Source organism: Dermacentor albipictus, chromosome 8 (genome assembly GCF_038994185.2).
Source record: "Dermacentor albipictus isolate Rhodes 1998 colony chromosome 8, USDA_Dalb.pri_finalv2, whole genome shotgun sequence".
NCBI lineage: Eukaryota > Metazoa > Arthropoda > Arachnida > Ixodida > Ixodidae > Dermacentor > Dermacentor albipictus.
In genome coordinates, this window is record NC_091828.1 from 63,569,300 (window position 1) to 63,586,164 (window position 16,865).

General features: G+C 44.2%; 1 protein-coding gene across 7 annotated transcripts in view; it reads right to left on the bottom strand.

The window, feature by feature from the left end:
* Window positions 1–16,865, bottom strand: part of LOC139048802 (uncharacterized) — an 83,907-nt gene that overhangs the window by 45,764 nt on the left and 21,278 nt on the right. For 6 of the 7 annotated variants that reach the window (XM_070523508.1, XM_070523503.1, XM_070523502.1 and 3 more), the window contains 4 exons: window positions 14,820–14,932; window positions 13,300–13,456; window positions 9,849–10,071; window positions 2,547–2,709 (listed from right to left, as the gene is read on the bottom strand). In XM_070523508.1, the coding sequence (XP_070379609.1) occupies window positions 2,547–2,709; window positions 9,849–10,071; window positions 13,300–13,456; window positions 14,820–14,932 (656 nt within the window). The remainder of the gene's footprint in view (window positions 1–2,546; window positions 2,710–9,848; window positions 10,072–13,299; window positions 13,457–14,819; window positions 14,933–16,865) is intronic. The other variant, XM_070523507.1, reaches the window with a different exon arrangement.

The following is a 16,865-nucleotide window of genomic DNA, read 5'->3' on the forward strand; positions in this document are numbered from 1 at the left end:
AGGCGCCCGGCAGATGCTGTCTCACCTCTAATCACGGAATAATTCGCTAACTGATCCTGGAAGGCGCGAATCACCGGACAGGAGCGAGCTGTAAGGCCTCGACCAGGCCCGGCGAGCCGCGGAATCCAGTGGTGGCCTGAAATAGGGGCACCATCTCTATACAATTTTGTCTCGGTTTCTCTGAAGCCGCTTTAGGACGTAAGGCTTAGTTAGGCTTGACGGCCAACTACTTTTTGCTCGCCTTTTACGGCCGCGCTCCGGTGGTACCAGGACAAGAAAAAAGCATGAAAACACACTGTAAGAAAAGGTCAACAAAATGTATTGTTCCAGAGGATTCACGAGGAAGCAGGCTGTTTTCTACATTGACGCTGGCTGGGGTCGATCGTAGAGCGAACGAAGGCCGGGCGCGACAAAGGATAGGAACTAGATGGTGACATAACATCTTTCCTTCATGGTGGCTAGAAGTCTTCACCTTTCTCGGGCTGTCGTCAGGGTGATGGATGGATATTTGGAACGGAGCAGCGGTTTGCACCGCTTTGCTCTTGTTATTTTATTGCCTAATGTCCTACATATGTTAGAAAACAAAGAGAAAAAGAACTCACGATGAATTCGCTTACCAGTTTCTGAACCTCTATTGTGAACTTTGTTTTGTACACCGCCATTGTCTGTCATTTCCCTACTCTTCTTCCACCAAATTCCAATCGCCTCTTACTAATCTCTATTAGGGACATGTTTACTTTTCCCTTGATCTCGCTGAAGCCAATGGCTTCAAGGAGGCCAGTGATCCCTAAATCCACTGCTAGACAGATATCTTCACATTCTAATACAACTTGCTCCATTGTTTTCTACACTTTACCACAGCAAGCACATGTTTCTTCTTCCTTTTTATATCTCGCTATATGGGTGCGTGCTCTAAGCCGTCCTTACCTCACTTCGAAAAAATAAGGAGCTTCCCTTTGAGTTATCAGATTGTTTCTTTCCTGAGTTTGTTTTTTTCCTGTTATACTTAGTCATGCCAGGTTTCTTTTCTATTGCGGCCTCCCCTGAGAGCGCGCCAAATTCGGCACCCCGTGCCATGTTGTTTGCGCGCTCCCCCAGTGGGAGCGCGGCACTCCTGCGACGTTACCGCACGATTGCAACTCGTTTGCAAGATGGTTTGGCTACACGATAAAAAACGTTTAGCTTCCCGTACGAGAAGGGGAGAAGAAGGCGTCCGCTCTCTCTTCCGTAGCGCGCGTAGGATCACGAGAAATTATGAACTTTCATAATTCCCTCCCCCCTTAAGACCCTTTGGGCCCCCTTGACTCCAGTGGCGCAATGTTAAGACGCTCATAGCAGAACTGACCTGCTCGCTTTCGCGGCTTTCGCAACGCAGTCGGCGGTGTGGATATTTTGTAGACACATTTTCACCAGAACACATTGTCCAGTAACTTCCCCTGAAGTCAGCAACGCCAGTGTGAGCTGGAGAGGGCATGACCCACTTTTTGGACAAGCCGTCGCCAGCCAGGTTGCACGTGTCCTTGAATAACAGGGACCTGGTTCTGCGTACCCCTGATAGGAAGGCTTGAGCCACTCCAGCGCAGCACTAGCACGGCTAGGGATCAAGGTGCACCGCTTGAGGTGACCTGCAAATGATGGCTCCTCGTGCTGGCAATCTCCTCTATCCGGCGGCCTCCGCGCGTGCACCAGCGTGGTTATCTGATGGAAGGCTAGTTGTTGGCTTGACTTCTTGACGACTTCAGGTGCAACCATGGTTCCATGCCATATCCCCTCGGCGACTACTAAGGACAGCTTTAGCTGCTGCTCCGTAGCTGCTGATTGTGGATTGTGCTCCTTCCGCTTGCCTGCCCACCGGTAGTGCTACAGCTTCCAAGGCACCTTACCTTCGGAAATACCGCTTCACCTGACCGACATGGACTGGTAAGCTGATACGACCTGCGTTCAGATCCTTCCATGCTAAATCAACTTCAAAACGCCCAATACATTTTGGTGCGAAACCTGCCACAAACTCGGGCCTCACGCCGCTGAGCTCATATGCGTTGGCGCAATTTCTACACGCCCTTGCTCCTGCACGGTTAAAATTCGCTTCGAACACCGCGTTTCCTAGGCGATCGCAAATGTCAAGCGTAGTAGTCGAAAGGCTTCTTCGCGCCCGGTGAATCTCTCCGCTTGGCCGATATTGTGTCCGTCGGCGACTGGAGGTGTCTCCCGAACATCAAAAAACCTAGCGTAAACCCGCCGAACGACTTTCCCTCATTCATCGCGCGAAAGAGAGCGCATGTAGGTGCTCGTCGCAGTCGTTTTACGCGACGGCGCACGCCTCAAGTAGTGGCGTTACACCTTGATTCCGGCATTCCGTCATGTTCGAGTGAGGAAACTGGTCTATTCTATTTTAGTTCTGTTCAGCTTCTTTGCTCTTTAGTTTAATGAATAATATAATTTGCGAACGTCAGCGTGCCGCTACAGCTTGACCAACGAAAAAACGTGCTTCGAGAAAATGAAATGCCCAGAGTAACAGCAACGCAGAATAAAAACTTGCTACTTACCTTCAAGGATAAAGTGGCATTTCTGAGATAGCCTGGTTGATTAAAAATTGTCTCGTAAATATTGAGAACTCCCCAGTGGTGAATGTTATGATTCCACAAGTTCTCCTGCGCCCACGCTTTAGCGGACTGCTTACTCAGGTGGATCAAGAAAGCGCCTATGTCCCTGAAAATAGGAACAAATAATTACAGCAACAAAGTGCTTTTCGAGGCAAGTAGAAAAGACAACATTATGAGAGAAAGCAGCGGCAAACTATTTAAATTATTATGATCACAGCACTTTATAAAATGTTGCACTTCTGCAGAGAAAGCAAGCAGAAAGTAAGGTTCGGAACGCACTGAAAAGCATTCAGCAAATTTCACGTCCCTTCAGCAACACATATGACAATAATTCGTTGTGCGCTATGCAATAAAATATGGCGACACGAAGTTCTGGAATTAGAAATTTAATGAAGCAAGAGGACATCCCTATTGAGCGCTAGTGAGCCAAACACCGGTGCTGATTTGAAATAGAACATTTGCACGAGTGGAGACTTCAATTTTGTGCAGACACACTCAAACATTCGCTGTATGGTAGCAGAATGCCTATGGCCCCACTAAAACATGGATGTTGCAGTTTTTCATAGCGTATTTGGCAGGAGAAGTCTTGAAATGTGCATTTCAAGACAGGCTATCCCAATGCAACTTGCTGATAACCCTAGCTACGTGGTACTAGAGAATTTTCACTAAGAGTTCACTATGGAGTGAACGAAAGCTATGCCGATAATTGAAAAATGTTTGATGTGGAACGATGCTCTCGTGAAGCGGCTAAATAAAGGCAAAATGACAGTGTGATGTGTACAATTGAGATATTTACATCGTGTTTAACGTCTTGCTCACAAAGTGCGTGTGCTTAGGCACTGCATTGGTCGTAGCTTTGATTATAATTAATGATCATGTTATTGTGCTACACAGTTAGCAAGCTATGCAGTTAGCTATGGAGTTATATCAGGAGGGCGAAGGTGATGTAGTACGCTTGTATAGGGAACAGCGCAATTGATAAATACATGGATAAGAAGGGGAGCACGGAAATTTAAGAGCAATTCACAAATACAATTAGGTGTTCTTTACCCAAATGCCGCAGTGGCACATATTTATAACGAAGCATTGGCCGAGAATGCCCGCATTAATGATGGCCTAAATTCGGTTCAGCTAATAATTTATCTAAATAAAGAAACACGAACCCTTGTATTTGTTGTGAAATTTTATTAAGGTTTCATTGGACTTCATAAAGATGCGTATGGGGATGTATCTACTGGTTTATTGGGTCATGTGCTGTTTAATTAACAAGAATATGGCAGTGCTCAGAGGCTTCATTTTTTTCGAACTCTCCATGGCAATGCTGTTAATTTAGCCATAGGAATATTTGCTTTTCGCTGCGCTTCCTTGAACTTTGGCCAATACTTCATTCGACAGGAGGTTAGTAGGTAGCGATAGGTAGCAAGGCATTGGAAGTGGTAAGGGAATACATCTACTAAGGGCAGGTAGTGACCATGGATCCGGATCATGAGACTGAAATAATCAGAAGAATAAGAGCGGGCTGGTGTGCGCTTGGCAGGCATTCTCAGATCATGAACAGCAGGTTCCCATTATCCCTCAAGAGAAAAGTGTATAACGGCTGTGTCTTACACAACTCACGTACGGCGCAGAAACCTGGAGGCCCCCTGCTACACTTCCCTTTCTTGGAATCCAATCCGTAACCCTTAATGACCGTCGGCTATATTCACTCCTCATTACAAGTCCGGCCCATGCCCATTTCTTTTTCTTGATTTCAATTAAGATGTCAATAATGCGCGTTTCTTCCCTCACTCAATCCGCTCTTTTATTATCCCTTAATGTTACATCCATCATTCCTCTTTCCATAGATCGTTGCGTCGTCCTCAATTTAGGTAGAACCCTTCTCGTAAGCCTCCAGGTTTCTGACCCGTAAGCGAGTACAGTTAAGACACAGCTGTTATACAATTTTCTCTCGGGGGATAATGGTAACCTGCTGTTCATGATCTGAGAGTGCCTGCCAAACGCAGCCCAGACCATTCTTATTCTTCTGATTATTTCAGTCATGATCCGGATCCGTGGTCACTACCTGCCGTAAGTAGATGTACTCCCTTACCACTTCCAGTGCCTCGCTACCTATCGTAAATTGCTGTTCTCATCTGAGAGTGTTAAACATTACTTTAGTTTTCTTCAGTTTAATTTTCAGACCCAGCCTTCTGCTTTGCCTCTCCAGGTCAGTGAGCATGCATAACAGTTGGTGCCCTGAGGCAATATCATCAGTCAATCGGAAGTTACTAAAACATTCTTCATTAAATCTTATTCCCACTTCTTTCCAATCCAGGTCTCTGAATACCTCCTGTAAATATGCTGTGAAGAGCATTGGACAGGTCGTGTCTCCCTGCCTGACGCCTTTTTTATTGATATTTTGTTGCTTTCTTTATCGAGGACTGCGGTTGCTGGTTCTAGCTGTAGGGCTAGAGGCTTTCATACATTGGCGCTTCTTCATCAGACGAAAGATCTGAGGAAGTAGCGCCAATGTATGAAAGCCTCTAACCCTACAGCTAGAATAGAACTGGTATAATTTTCCAAGTTAATCAACAATCGTAAGACAGCTGACATAAGGAAGTATAATATGGATAGAATTGAACATGGTCTCAGGAACAAAGGAAGCCTAAAAGCAGTGAAGCAGAAACTAGGAATAGGCAAGGATCGGATGAGTGCGTTAAGAGACAAAGCCGGCAATATCATTGCTGATATAGATCAGATAGTTCAAATGGCTGAGGAGTTCTGTAGAGGTTTGTACAGAACCAGTGGCACCCACGATGATAGTGGAAGAGATAATAATCTAGAGGAATTCGAAATCCCACAAGTACCGCCGGAAGAACTAAAGAAAGCCTTCGGAGCTAAGCAAAGGGTGAAAGCAGCTGCGCAGGATCAGGTAACAGCAGATTTGTTGAAGGACGTCGGGCAGATTGTTCTAGAAAACTGGCCACCTTCTATACGCAATGCCTCATGAATTCGAGCGTATCGGAACCTTGGAAGAACGCTCACATAATCCTAATCCATAAGAAAGGGGAATCCAAAGACAAAAAATTATAGACCAATCAGCCTACTGTCCCTTGTCTACAAAGTATTTACTAAGGTAATAACAAAGAATCGGGAACACCTTAGATTTCTGTCAAAAAAGGACCAGGCTGGATTCCGTAAAGGCTACTCAACAATACACCATATTCACACTATCAATCAGGTGATAGGGAAATGTGCAGAATATAACCAACCCTTATATATAGCTTTCATTTACGGGAAAGTATTTGATTCAGTCGAAACCTCAGCAGCCATGGAGGCATTAAGGAACCGAGGGGTAGAAAAGCCGTACGTAAAAATACTGAAAGATATCTATGGCGGCTGCACAGCCACCGTTGTTCTCCACAGAGAAAGCAACAAAATTCCAATAATGAAAGGAGTCAGGCAGGGAGATACGATCTCTTCATTGCTATTCACAGCGTGTTTACAGAAAGTATTCAGAGACCTGGATTGGGAAAAATTGGGAATAAAATTTAAGGGAGAATATTTTAGTAACATGCGATTCACTGATGATATTACCTTGCTTAGTAACTCAGGTGACCAATTGTAATGCATGCTCACTGACCAGCAGAGGCAAAGCAAAAGCGTAGGTCTAAAAATTATCTGCAGGAAACTAAATTAATGTTTAACAGTCTCGAAAGAGAACAGCAGTTTACGATAGGTAGCGAAGCACTGGAAGTGGTAAGGGAATACATCTACTTAGGGCAGGTAGTGACCACGGATCCGGATCATGAAACAAATAACCAGAAGAGTAAGAATGGGCTGGGGTGTGTTTGGCAGGAATTCTCAAATCATGAACAGCAGGTCGCCACTATCCCTCAAAAGGAAAATGTATAACAGCTGTGTGTTACCAGTACTCACATATGGGGCAGAAACCTGCAGGCTTACGAAAAGGGTTCTGCTGAAATTGAGGATGACGCAACGAGCTATGGAAAGAAGAATGATGGGTGTAACGTTAAGGGAGAAGAAAAAAGCTGATTGGGTGAGGCAACAAACGCGAGCTAATGACATCTTAGTTGAAATCAAGAAAAAGAAATGGACACTTACAAGACATGTTAAGAGGAGAGACGATGACCCATGGTCATTAAAGGTTACGGACTGTATTCAAAGGGAAGGGAAGCGTAGCAGGGGACGGCAGAAAGTTAGATGGGGGGATGAGATTTTGAAGTTTGCAGGGACAACATGGCCACAATTAGTACATAACCGGGACAGTTGGAGAAAAATGGGAAAAGCCTTTGCCCTGCAGTGGGCGCAACCAGGTTGTTGATGATGATGATTATGATGACGGTTGCTGGGGAGCATATATAGATATTTTTCATTATTTTTACATACGGCTCGTCTACACCCTGATTCCGTAATGCTTCCACGACCGCTGAGGTTTCAACTGCATCAAACGCTTTTTCCTACTCAATGGACGCTGTATGTAAGGGTTGGTTATATTCCGCACATTTCTCTATCACCTGATTGATAGTGTGAATATGGTGTATTGTTGAGTAGCGTTTACGGAATCCTGCCTTGTCCTTTGGTTGACAGAAGTCTAACGTGTTCCTGATCCAATTTTCGATTACATTAGTAAATACTTTGTAGTTAACGGACCGTAAACTGATTGGCATATAATTTTTCAAGTCATTAACATCCCCTTTCTTATGGATTAGGATTATGCGAGCATTCTTCCAAGATGTCGGTATGCTCGAAGTCATGAGGCGTTGCGTATACAGGGGGGCCAATTTTTCTAGAACAATCTGCCGGCCATCCTTCAACGAATCTGCTGTTACCTTATCCTCCCCAGCTGCCTTCCCTCTTTGTATAGCTCCAAATGCTTTCATTACTTCTTCCGGCGGTACTTGTGTGATTTAAAATTCCTCTACACTATTCTCTCTTCGATTATCGTCGTCGGTGCTTGTGGTACTGTATAAACATCTGTAAAACTCTTCAACCACTTGAACTATCTCATCCATATTAGTAATGATGTTGCCGGCTTTGTCTCTTAACGCCTACATCTGATTCTTGCCTATTCATAGTTTCTTCACTGCTTTTAGGCTTCCTCCGTTCCTTAGAGCATGTTCAATTCTATCCATATTATACTTCATTATGTCAGGTGTCTTACGCTTGTTGAATTACTTGAAAAGTTCTGCCAGTTCTATTCTAGCTGTAGGGCTAGAGGCTTTCATACATTGGCGTTTCTTGATCAGATCTTTCGTCTCATGCGATGCCCTACTAGCATCCTATCTAACGGAGTGACCCCCGTGTTCTATTGCAGAATCCCTGATGATCCCCATGGGATTGTCGTTCATATCTTCAACACTAAGGTCCTCTTCCTGAGGTAAGGGCGAATACCTGTTCTATAGCTTGATCTAGAATTTCTCTATTTTCCTCTTACCGCTAGTTCATTGATCAGCTTCTTATGTAGCACTTTCTCCCGTTCCCTCTTCAAGTCTAGGCTAATTCGAGTTCTTACCATCCTATGGTCACTGCAGCGTACCTTGCCGAGCACGTCCACATCATGGAAGATGCCACGGTTAGCGCACATTATGGCGTCTATTTCATTTCTATTCTCACCATTCGGGCGCCTCCACGTCCACTTTCGGCTATCCCGCTTGCGGAAGAAGGTATTCATTATCCGCGTATTATTCTGTTCTTCAAACTCTAGTAATAACTCTCCCCTGCTATTCCTTAAGCGTATGCCACATTCCCCCACTGACCTGCCTGCAGCCTGCTTCTTGCCTACCCTGGCATTAAAGTCGCTTATCAGTAGAGTGTTTTTACTTTACCCGTCATTGTTTCTACGTCTTCATAGAAGCTCTCGACTTCCTGTTTATCATGGCTGAATGTAGGAGCGTAGACCTGTACTACCTTCAATTTGTACCTCTTTTTGAGTTTCGTGCCACGTCTCGTTATTGCTATAGAATTCCTGTGTGTTACTCGCTATATCCTTATTAATCAGGAATCCAGCTCCTAGTTGTCGTCTCTCCGCTAAGCCCCGGTAGCACAAGACGTGCCCGCTTTTTAGCATTGTATGTGCTTCTTTTGTCCTCCTAACTTTGCTGAGCCCTATTATATCCCATTTACTGCGCTCTAATTCCTCCAATAGCACTGCTAGACTCACCTCACTAGATAACGTTCTAGCGTTAAAAGTTGCCAGGTTCATATTCCAATGGCGGCCTGTCCGGAGACAGTGATTCTTAGCACCCTCCGCTGCGTCGAAGGTCCGACCGGCGCCGTGGTCAGTTGCTTCGCAGCTACTGGGGACTGAGGGCCGGGGTGTTATTGTTGTATTCATATAGGAGGTTGTGGCCTAATACTGCACCAGGGTGGCCAACTCTTCTCCGGTGAGGAAGTGTGTTCTGGTTCTTGTCACCGGTGCCAGGCCGTGCCCCAGGCCTGTTTATGCAATTTTATCAACAGAAGGAATTTTTCTTTAATCTGGTGGAAAATTGCGCGGTACCGGGATTCGAACCACGGTCCTCTAGCACGCGAGGTGGATGTTCTACCGCTCCACCGTTGCAACGCGTGGTTCAGTGGGCGTCAAAGCCTGCGTCCAACGTATGTAGCAGCGAAAGGGCTCCCAAATTCGCATTAGCTGCGACACCACGCCACGAGCACTCCTCTACCGAGCGGGTGAACGGAAACACTTGGTACCGCAGTAGCGTATCTGGTGCAGCGTTAAGGCAGAGGGCAACGCCGCCACTCCAAATCACCTCACTCTCTAAAGCCTGCGTTATTCAAGCGTTCCTTGTCCACGCAAACTGTCCCCTGCATTCTAACTGCGCTTCGAGAAGGCAAAATCAAAACGCCCCGAGCTTCTCAGCGTGCTCTGTTGCCCGCGAAGTTTAATGAGTCGGAGGACCACTCATTGTCGTTTAGTTGAACATCAACGTTTTACTTTTACCAGCTAATAAGAAGAGTGCTGATGTCCTCAGGTTTTTTTTTAGTTCAACCAATTTTATCGACATTTCTCTAGGCTTATTTGATTCCTTCCGATATATTGTGCAAGAAATAAATGAGCACGTCTGAGCGCAATATCATGCAAGGAATTCAGGTGTGCTACAAACGGGTAATTGTTAAAGAGTACGGAAAGGATATATTTCTTTGCGTAGTTGATTAAAAAAAATTTCAAAGTATCATGCGTGTTTCTTGCGTTTGTTTGGCCCCACTGCTCCGTCGCTCCACGAGACAGCTTGAACTTACAATGCGAATATGGAGATGCCGAACTGCGTCTTTTGCCCCTTGGCCGCCATGGATTGAAAGGTCGCGAACTTTCCCTTGGACGCCTCACCCGGTCTCTCGAAGGGCTTTCCCAGCGATTCGTAGAACATGAAGTCGCAGAGCCCGTCTCTTGGCGTCTCCATCTCGCCATCGCTGGCCACGGTGCAGATGTAGGCGTTACGTTGCGGTGGCTTGTCAACTAAAGCTGCACAGAGCGGGACGTGGCATACAGAAAGTCTACTCATGCGCTATGATAGCGTGTGACCACGTCAGAGAGCAAACAGGGCCATTGGACTCTGACACACGTTGTATAACATGCAGCACAACAAAGAGAACTCTGCAAATATATACCTATGTATTCTGTGATTAAGAAGAAAGAAGTATAAACCCATGTAGTGCAACGAAATTGTGAACTTGAGCTAAAGGCAGTGTTGGTGACTTTGTTACTATATTTTCCACAAAGTCGCGAATTACTAGCCCAAAATATCTCTATCGGATTATATTCTTGGATTTTGCCACCTCCAGGGCTTAACAGAACAACACCAATGCCACTTCATAACAACGGCGGGTGAAAGAATTCCATGTTGAGCAACAATCAAGGTTGTGATACCGACCTAGCTCGCTTTTCTTTAATGTTCCTCGTTGTCTATATTATATGTTTCAGTTCTGCACTTGTGAATTGGCGATCATAATGTTCAAATTGCAGAGAAGTCCGATTTTCTAGAAGAATACGACATCGATGTTGTGTCTTTGCCGCCCCGCCAGCTACATGGCTAAAACAATTTCATTCGTTTTACTCTGGCAATAGCGGCAAATGAAGCAGAATATATCCCAGCCCCCTTTGCCTAAATTGAAAGCGAAGCAGTTCATACACCCAAATCTCTACCAGTGTAATTTACTAAAACTTCTTCCCCAACGTCAATAAGACTATATAAAGGAAACTGTCTCGTTAAAGTGACTAAAAGCTTGATGTACTAAGATATCTTTCCCCTAAATTCGTAAATCTGCAACAGCCCTTTGATTTAGGTCTCAATATGCCGAACGAAACGCATAGCAATGTAATCGTATTTAAGTAATTGGCTTTCTCTGAATACGCGAAATTCGGTGGAACTTGTGCATTTTTTTAGAAATTATGAATGCGTTTTGTACAAAATCAAGAACTTAACACGCTAACACATAGAGTTCGCCCTTTTTAATCTCATTCTTGGTTCATGAAAGTATACCCAAGTGGTGCCAGTTAAATTTTACTCATATGTCTGCCTTTTTTACATTAAATGACATTTCGATTGTGGTATGTGGTATCTAGCACAAATATTCTCTTGAGCTGAAAAGGCAGATAGCTACATAAGCAGATAAGCAGCCAAGAAGTCAACGTTCAGAGTGATTTATTTACAAAAGTTGCGAATAAACTATTTTGCCGATTATTTTAGTGTATATATTAATATTTATGAATTGAAGCGAGCGTATTCTCAACAAACATCCACTCGGGGAATTTTGGGGGAAAACTTCAATAATTGATCAATTATTGTATTAAAAAAGTGCCTTGTTATGAAGGGGATCCGAAAAAGAAGTGAACAACCCATTGAAAGATATCTGTTCAGTGCCAGAAAAGCAGGACACAAGAATAAACGAAAACGAAGACAGGCGCCTGTCTTTATCTTCGTTTCTTCTTGTCTGTGTTTTTGTTGCGCTATACAGATACCTTTCAGTGTTGACTGACCAACAAGCCTATATGATCGCCCTAGTTGAATAACCCAAATACGATGGCATCCTGTCGCACATTTCGGGAATGAACACACCAAAACTGACAATCTGGTGTCAAGCTCAGAATTAGTTTCAGTTGAATAGACTGAGCGAATCGAGAAGGGGCCACTTGTAAATTGAATTTGCCTTAAATAAACAATGTGGGAGCTAGGCCAAATTTGTAATATAGTAGTGTCTGCATTGCAACTTCTCGCGCGTATATTTCCCGCTTTTTAGAGTTGTTAATGTCTAGGATTCAAATTTCGCGTTGTGAAAAAGAAGTATGCGGGAAAGACAGCCTATAAAGGTTCCAAAGAAAAATTATAAGAATGCACGCAGCAGTCGCTGCCTGGTCTTGCCAAGGTATGGCGCAACTTCTTAAATTCTATAGCAGTGAATTTGCTTCATGTGTTTTAAATGGCCATCAAAACGAGGCATTGAAAAGTTATTCAATGTGTATACGTATATCAGGCTCCACTTTACTGGAGAAATTTGGTGAACTAATTGGTGAACTAATGTGGTGAAATAATTTGGTTCTAAAAAAAGGTAAGGGGGGGGGAAGGAGGCGAGTGTGGCATCGCAAACATAACGAGAACACCTATGTTCGTCTTCTACCTGTGTCAAGTTGTTTCCGGTCCACTTCCACTTCCGTGTGCGGCAAGCTGCCGGTCACAGGGCAATTTTGTGTGTATATGCGGGCTTCGTTCGTGCTTGAAAAGCACTTTTATGTTGCAGCTGTTGAGCAAAAAAAAGCTGTATCCGGATATTTTCATGTTGTTCTACAACTTTATCATTGACACACTTATTCTAAATATAATATTTGCGAAGCTGAACAATTACTTAAGACAAAACTAAGTAATTTGGTGCTATGTAATATAGTATAGCCTGAGTACCTCCAAGCGACGGAAAACAACACTGCCATGGTTCTGTCCAGCTACATGGTACTCGCACATTTTTTAAAAATCTTGGTGCATAGTAATTGCGACACTCTGTGCATGTAGATGTGCGTTACCACCGATCCATGGTCATACCTTTAGGAAGTAAAAGTTGCTTTTTCGTATGTCGGAGCACAATATATATATCAGGCCCCTCGGTTAACCCCCTTTCTTCAAGTTCATTGCATAACAGGGTTTCGAATCCGGCAACATCGATGCCTTCAGGTATCACGTGTGGATTCATTGACCCATTGCCTTCACCCAAAAGCATCACGTACTGGTGAGGCCTGCGGAAGAAAGGAAGTGTCATATCCGCCGCCAAAGTTTGTGATTGGTGGCACCGGTTGACACTCCCAGGGTTAGTTCTAGTAGTAACGCATATATACCCCACCAATTGGATGGGAAGGCGGCGGCGGCGGTAGCTCAATTGGTAGAGCATCGCACAAGTACTACGATGACGTGGGATCGTTCCTCACCTGCGGCAAGTTGTTTTTATCCACTTTCAACTCCACTAATTTAAAATTTCCATAGTTTATTATTAAGAAGAAGTAATTTATACTGTGTTGTCCGAGTCTTTGTTTGTTGGCTTCTTATGACTATATATATATATATATATATATATATATATATATATATATATATATATATATATATATATATATATACATATATATATATGTCTGTATGTATGTGTGTGTCTGTTTGTGTGTGGGTGTGTTTAGGTATATACTGCTAACATGGATTAGGACACGTACGTGCAAGCGTGGTAGGTGGTGCTGGAGTTGGTGGTGCTGGAGTGATCTTCAGTGTGGTAGGTAGCTCTGATGGCACCCCTTTGTACGGCGTTGGTATAATCTCCTGCTCCCTAGTAACAGGATGCTGTACTCCGGCTGATGTCACAGGAGTTGGTGCCTGCAGGGGATGCCAGTTTCCAGGTGAAATTGTTAATAAAGATCCTCACCACCACCAACCATTTTTATAATCACTTTATTTCCCTGTGCCGTAGGAAGAAGGCCTCTCCCAGAAGCCTCCGGTTTCCTTTGTCATATGCAAACACACAATTTGTCATTTAGGCCTGCGAATGTTTTGATTTTTATGACACCATATACTTTGCAATCATCTAAGATGGCGCGTCCCTACTCTACGTACTCATTTCGAATGCCAATAGACAAGTGAATCATCTCGATACTTATCTGACTTCCTCAACTGTATTGCTTGGTGAAGACGTCAACGAGAATATAGGCTACTATGGCGTGTCTTCTAATACGCACCACATTTTGCTTCTCTCATAACGCTAAAATTAGCGACATTCACTTATTGGCCTTGTAATGTGAACTGACTTGACTAAGAGTAGCACACGGAAAGTATACAAACAGCGGTTACATGCTTCATAAAGTATGCTCTGTGCTGCGTGGCCCTTCAAACACCACTATTTGTGAAAGGAGGCAACAATGGAAGCATTTCACATCTTCATCAGCCAGATGCTACCACAGTATGAAAATGGCGCGACACTGGGATAACAGTGTAAAAGGAACTAAACAACTACGTGAAGAGATGACACGTTGCACGTGTGGTGTTACGAAAACAATGTGAACCAACTGTAGTACGCCGTCTACCAAGGCAATTTTGCTTCAATTGATGGCAGAACAGCTTTCATGAAGAAGTTAAAAGTGCGATATATATATATATATATATATATATATATATATATATATATATATATATGTGTGTGTGTGTGTGTGTGTGTGTGTGTGTGTGTCTGTGTGTGTGTGTGTGTTCGTAAGTTAATTTGGCATACTGGGTGTGATCAAAGGCGATGATGGCGCTTTCATTCTAACATATATATATGTAGTACTTGTATATAGACTAGTATACGAGATATATTGTATCAATTTACCGTGCCCACAAGATATTGCAGTCCCTGCTATTAGTGTTCTTCAGTACTAAATGAGGTCTATTCGCAATTGTATTTTACTTTTGGTCATGTGCATCTAGCACAAATAGAGGCTGCCAATTCGTCGGTTCATTCAATGACACATTCTCCCCACAAGCGGTCGGTAATGGACATAGCGACTGCGTTGATAATTCAACCTATGATGAGAACCACGTTTTAATTGTTCTCGGGTTTTTAATTGAAGTGACTCTATAAACTGAGTTGCTTTTTCTTCGCCTGATTCTGTTGTGCACACTTACACGCTAACCACCAGTATCACTTTAGATTTATGTGGTGAAAAGCTGCGCAGATTGAGAGGTATTGCTTTGCGAGCCAACTCACCGGCTGTTGCAGAGTGCTTATGACCTCTCCACCTCCGCTGCTATTTCCAGAACTAGGAACTTTGTCGTACGTTGCTTTGGTGTCGCCTCCCATATCGCTATCACCTTGATCACCTTCATAAATACAAGAGAAAGAACACCTGATGTAAGTTGGGTAATGCAACCTTCTCTCCTACTTGATTCCTCATATCGCAACTGAACAGTTTTCGAGGGAAACAGGCCATCAGTTATCCTATTGGGCAGTTATGGAAGGGCGTGTATAGATGACACCTGGTGTCCAGTTAAAAACAGGTGCTTTCCATAAGCTGCCCCGTTCCTTCAAATAAAAAAAGCAAACTCCGCTGTGCTGTCTCGACTGCTTGTCCATTCTGTAATAGCCCTTAAAGGACAGTTTAATGTTTTCATCAGTGCTCTAGTAGATTGTTCGTTGGTCATGTGCACCACTGCGCTCTGTTGCCTTTACTGCAACGCACTTAGGGGCATCATGTCCAGCAACCGGTGAGGAGAAACAGCGAACCATGGGAGCCTGTGGACAGATGCAGCCAACGACGCCTGACGGCAGTGCCTGATGACAAGGCTGCCGTTCGCGTCCTGTCGAGCTCCAGAGGTTGCAGTTATCAAGCATCTGGCAGCCATCTTACAAGCCTCGGACACTGCCCCAATGCGGATTCCTGCTTCTGTATTACGCGTCTTTAACGCAGCCTATAATGATAAATATGTTATCGCTTCTCACGAACGATGGGCTGCGGATGCAGTACTGAGAAAATTTCTTCCGTGTTCAGGACAATTTTCTTGAACGCGTGCGTTATTAGAAGCAATAAGATGCGTTTATTACCCGTGAAGTGCTCAAAAGACGCACCTAGCGGCAATTTCCAGAGGCCTCAGTGGTTTCTGACGGAAGTTCAATGACTCCCGTCATTGCAGATACGATAGGCCGCAACCATCAGTGGGTGGATGGATGGATGGATGGATGGATGGATGGATGGATGGATGGATGGATGGATGGATGGATGGATGGATGGATGGATGGATGGATGGATGGATGGATGGATGGATGGATGGATGGATGGATGGATGGATGGATGGATGGATCGATGGATGGATGGATGGATGGATGGATGGATGGATGGATGGATGGATGGATGGATGGATGGATGGATGGATGGATGGATGGATGGATGGATGGATGGATGGATGGATGGATGGATGGATGTGATGAGCGTCCCTTTTGGAATGGGTCCGGGGGTTGTGGCACAAGCTCTTGCTATTATATTCCCTAATGTCCTACCTAGGTTGTAAAAGAAAAAAACGAAGAAAAAAACACTGAATTTCGCTTTTGTACAGTATCAGCACCAGTGGCCTGCCTTCTGGAGTCAGTGGGAAGACTCAGATGCACTCTTTTGGCTTGCATGGTTCTGTCCACGCTTTTACGCGACCACAAATTGCCGAAATAACTACGCAAAAGGCGAAATAACAATCTAATATACCATTGACGAAGAGATTGGATTTTCGTTTAGAGGTCACTAGATTCTCAAGGATGATCGCCATACAGTGAAGCTGGGATGTGGAGGGGGGGGGGGGGGGAGGGGTATTTAGTCGCACAAACCAGCAGCCTACTCACACCGCTATGAATGTTGATTCATGCTTTCTATCGATTCTATCTACAAGCAGCTAGCTTGCCCCGCAATGACTGACCTCAGCCCCACAGTGCTAAATGGCGCTAATGAGCTTAATGCATGGAGCTTTCTCTTACCACTTTCGCTGTTTTCCAATGAAGCAACTCGCAGAAAATTTTCGCCAGCCAAGCCATACTTGACAAAAGCTTGAAGCGAGAAATCAAGTTGGACCACCTTGACAGTTCAAGTTGGGGATCGCAAATGAAGGAATTGGTGTATCAGGGTAGAATATGCTCGTGGCGTTGAGATATTCTTTTGTTAGGAAATACTGGCTTTATATGAATTTCATTGCTACAAAGGTGGTATTGAATTGAACAGGGTCACTCAATAATGAACCTAACTAGTGCGTTGACGTTGCTCCACCGTCAACC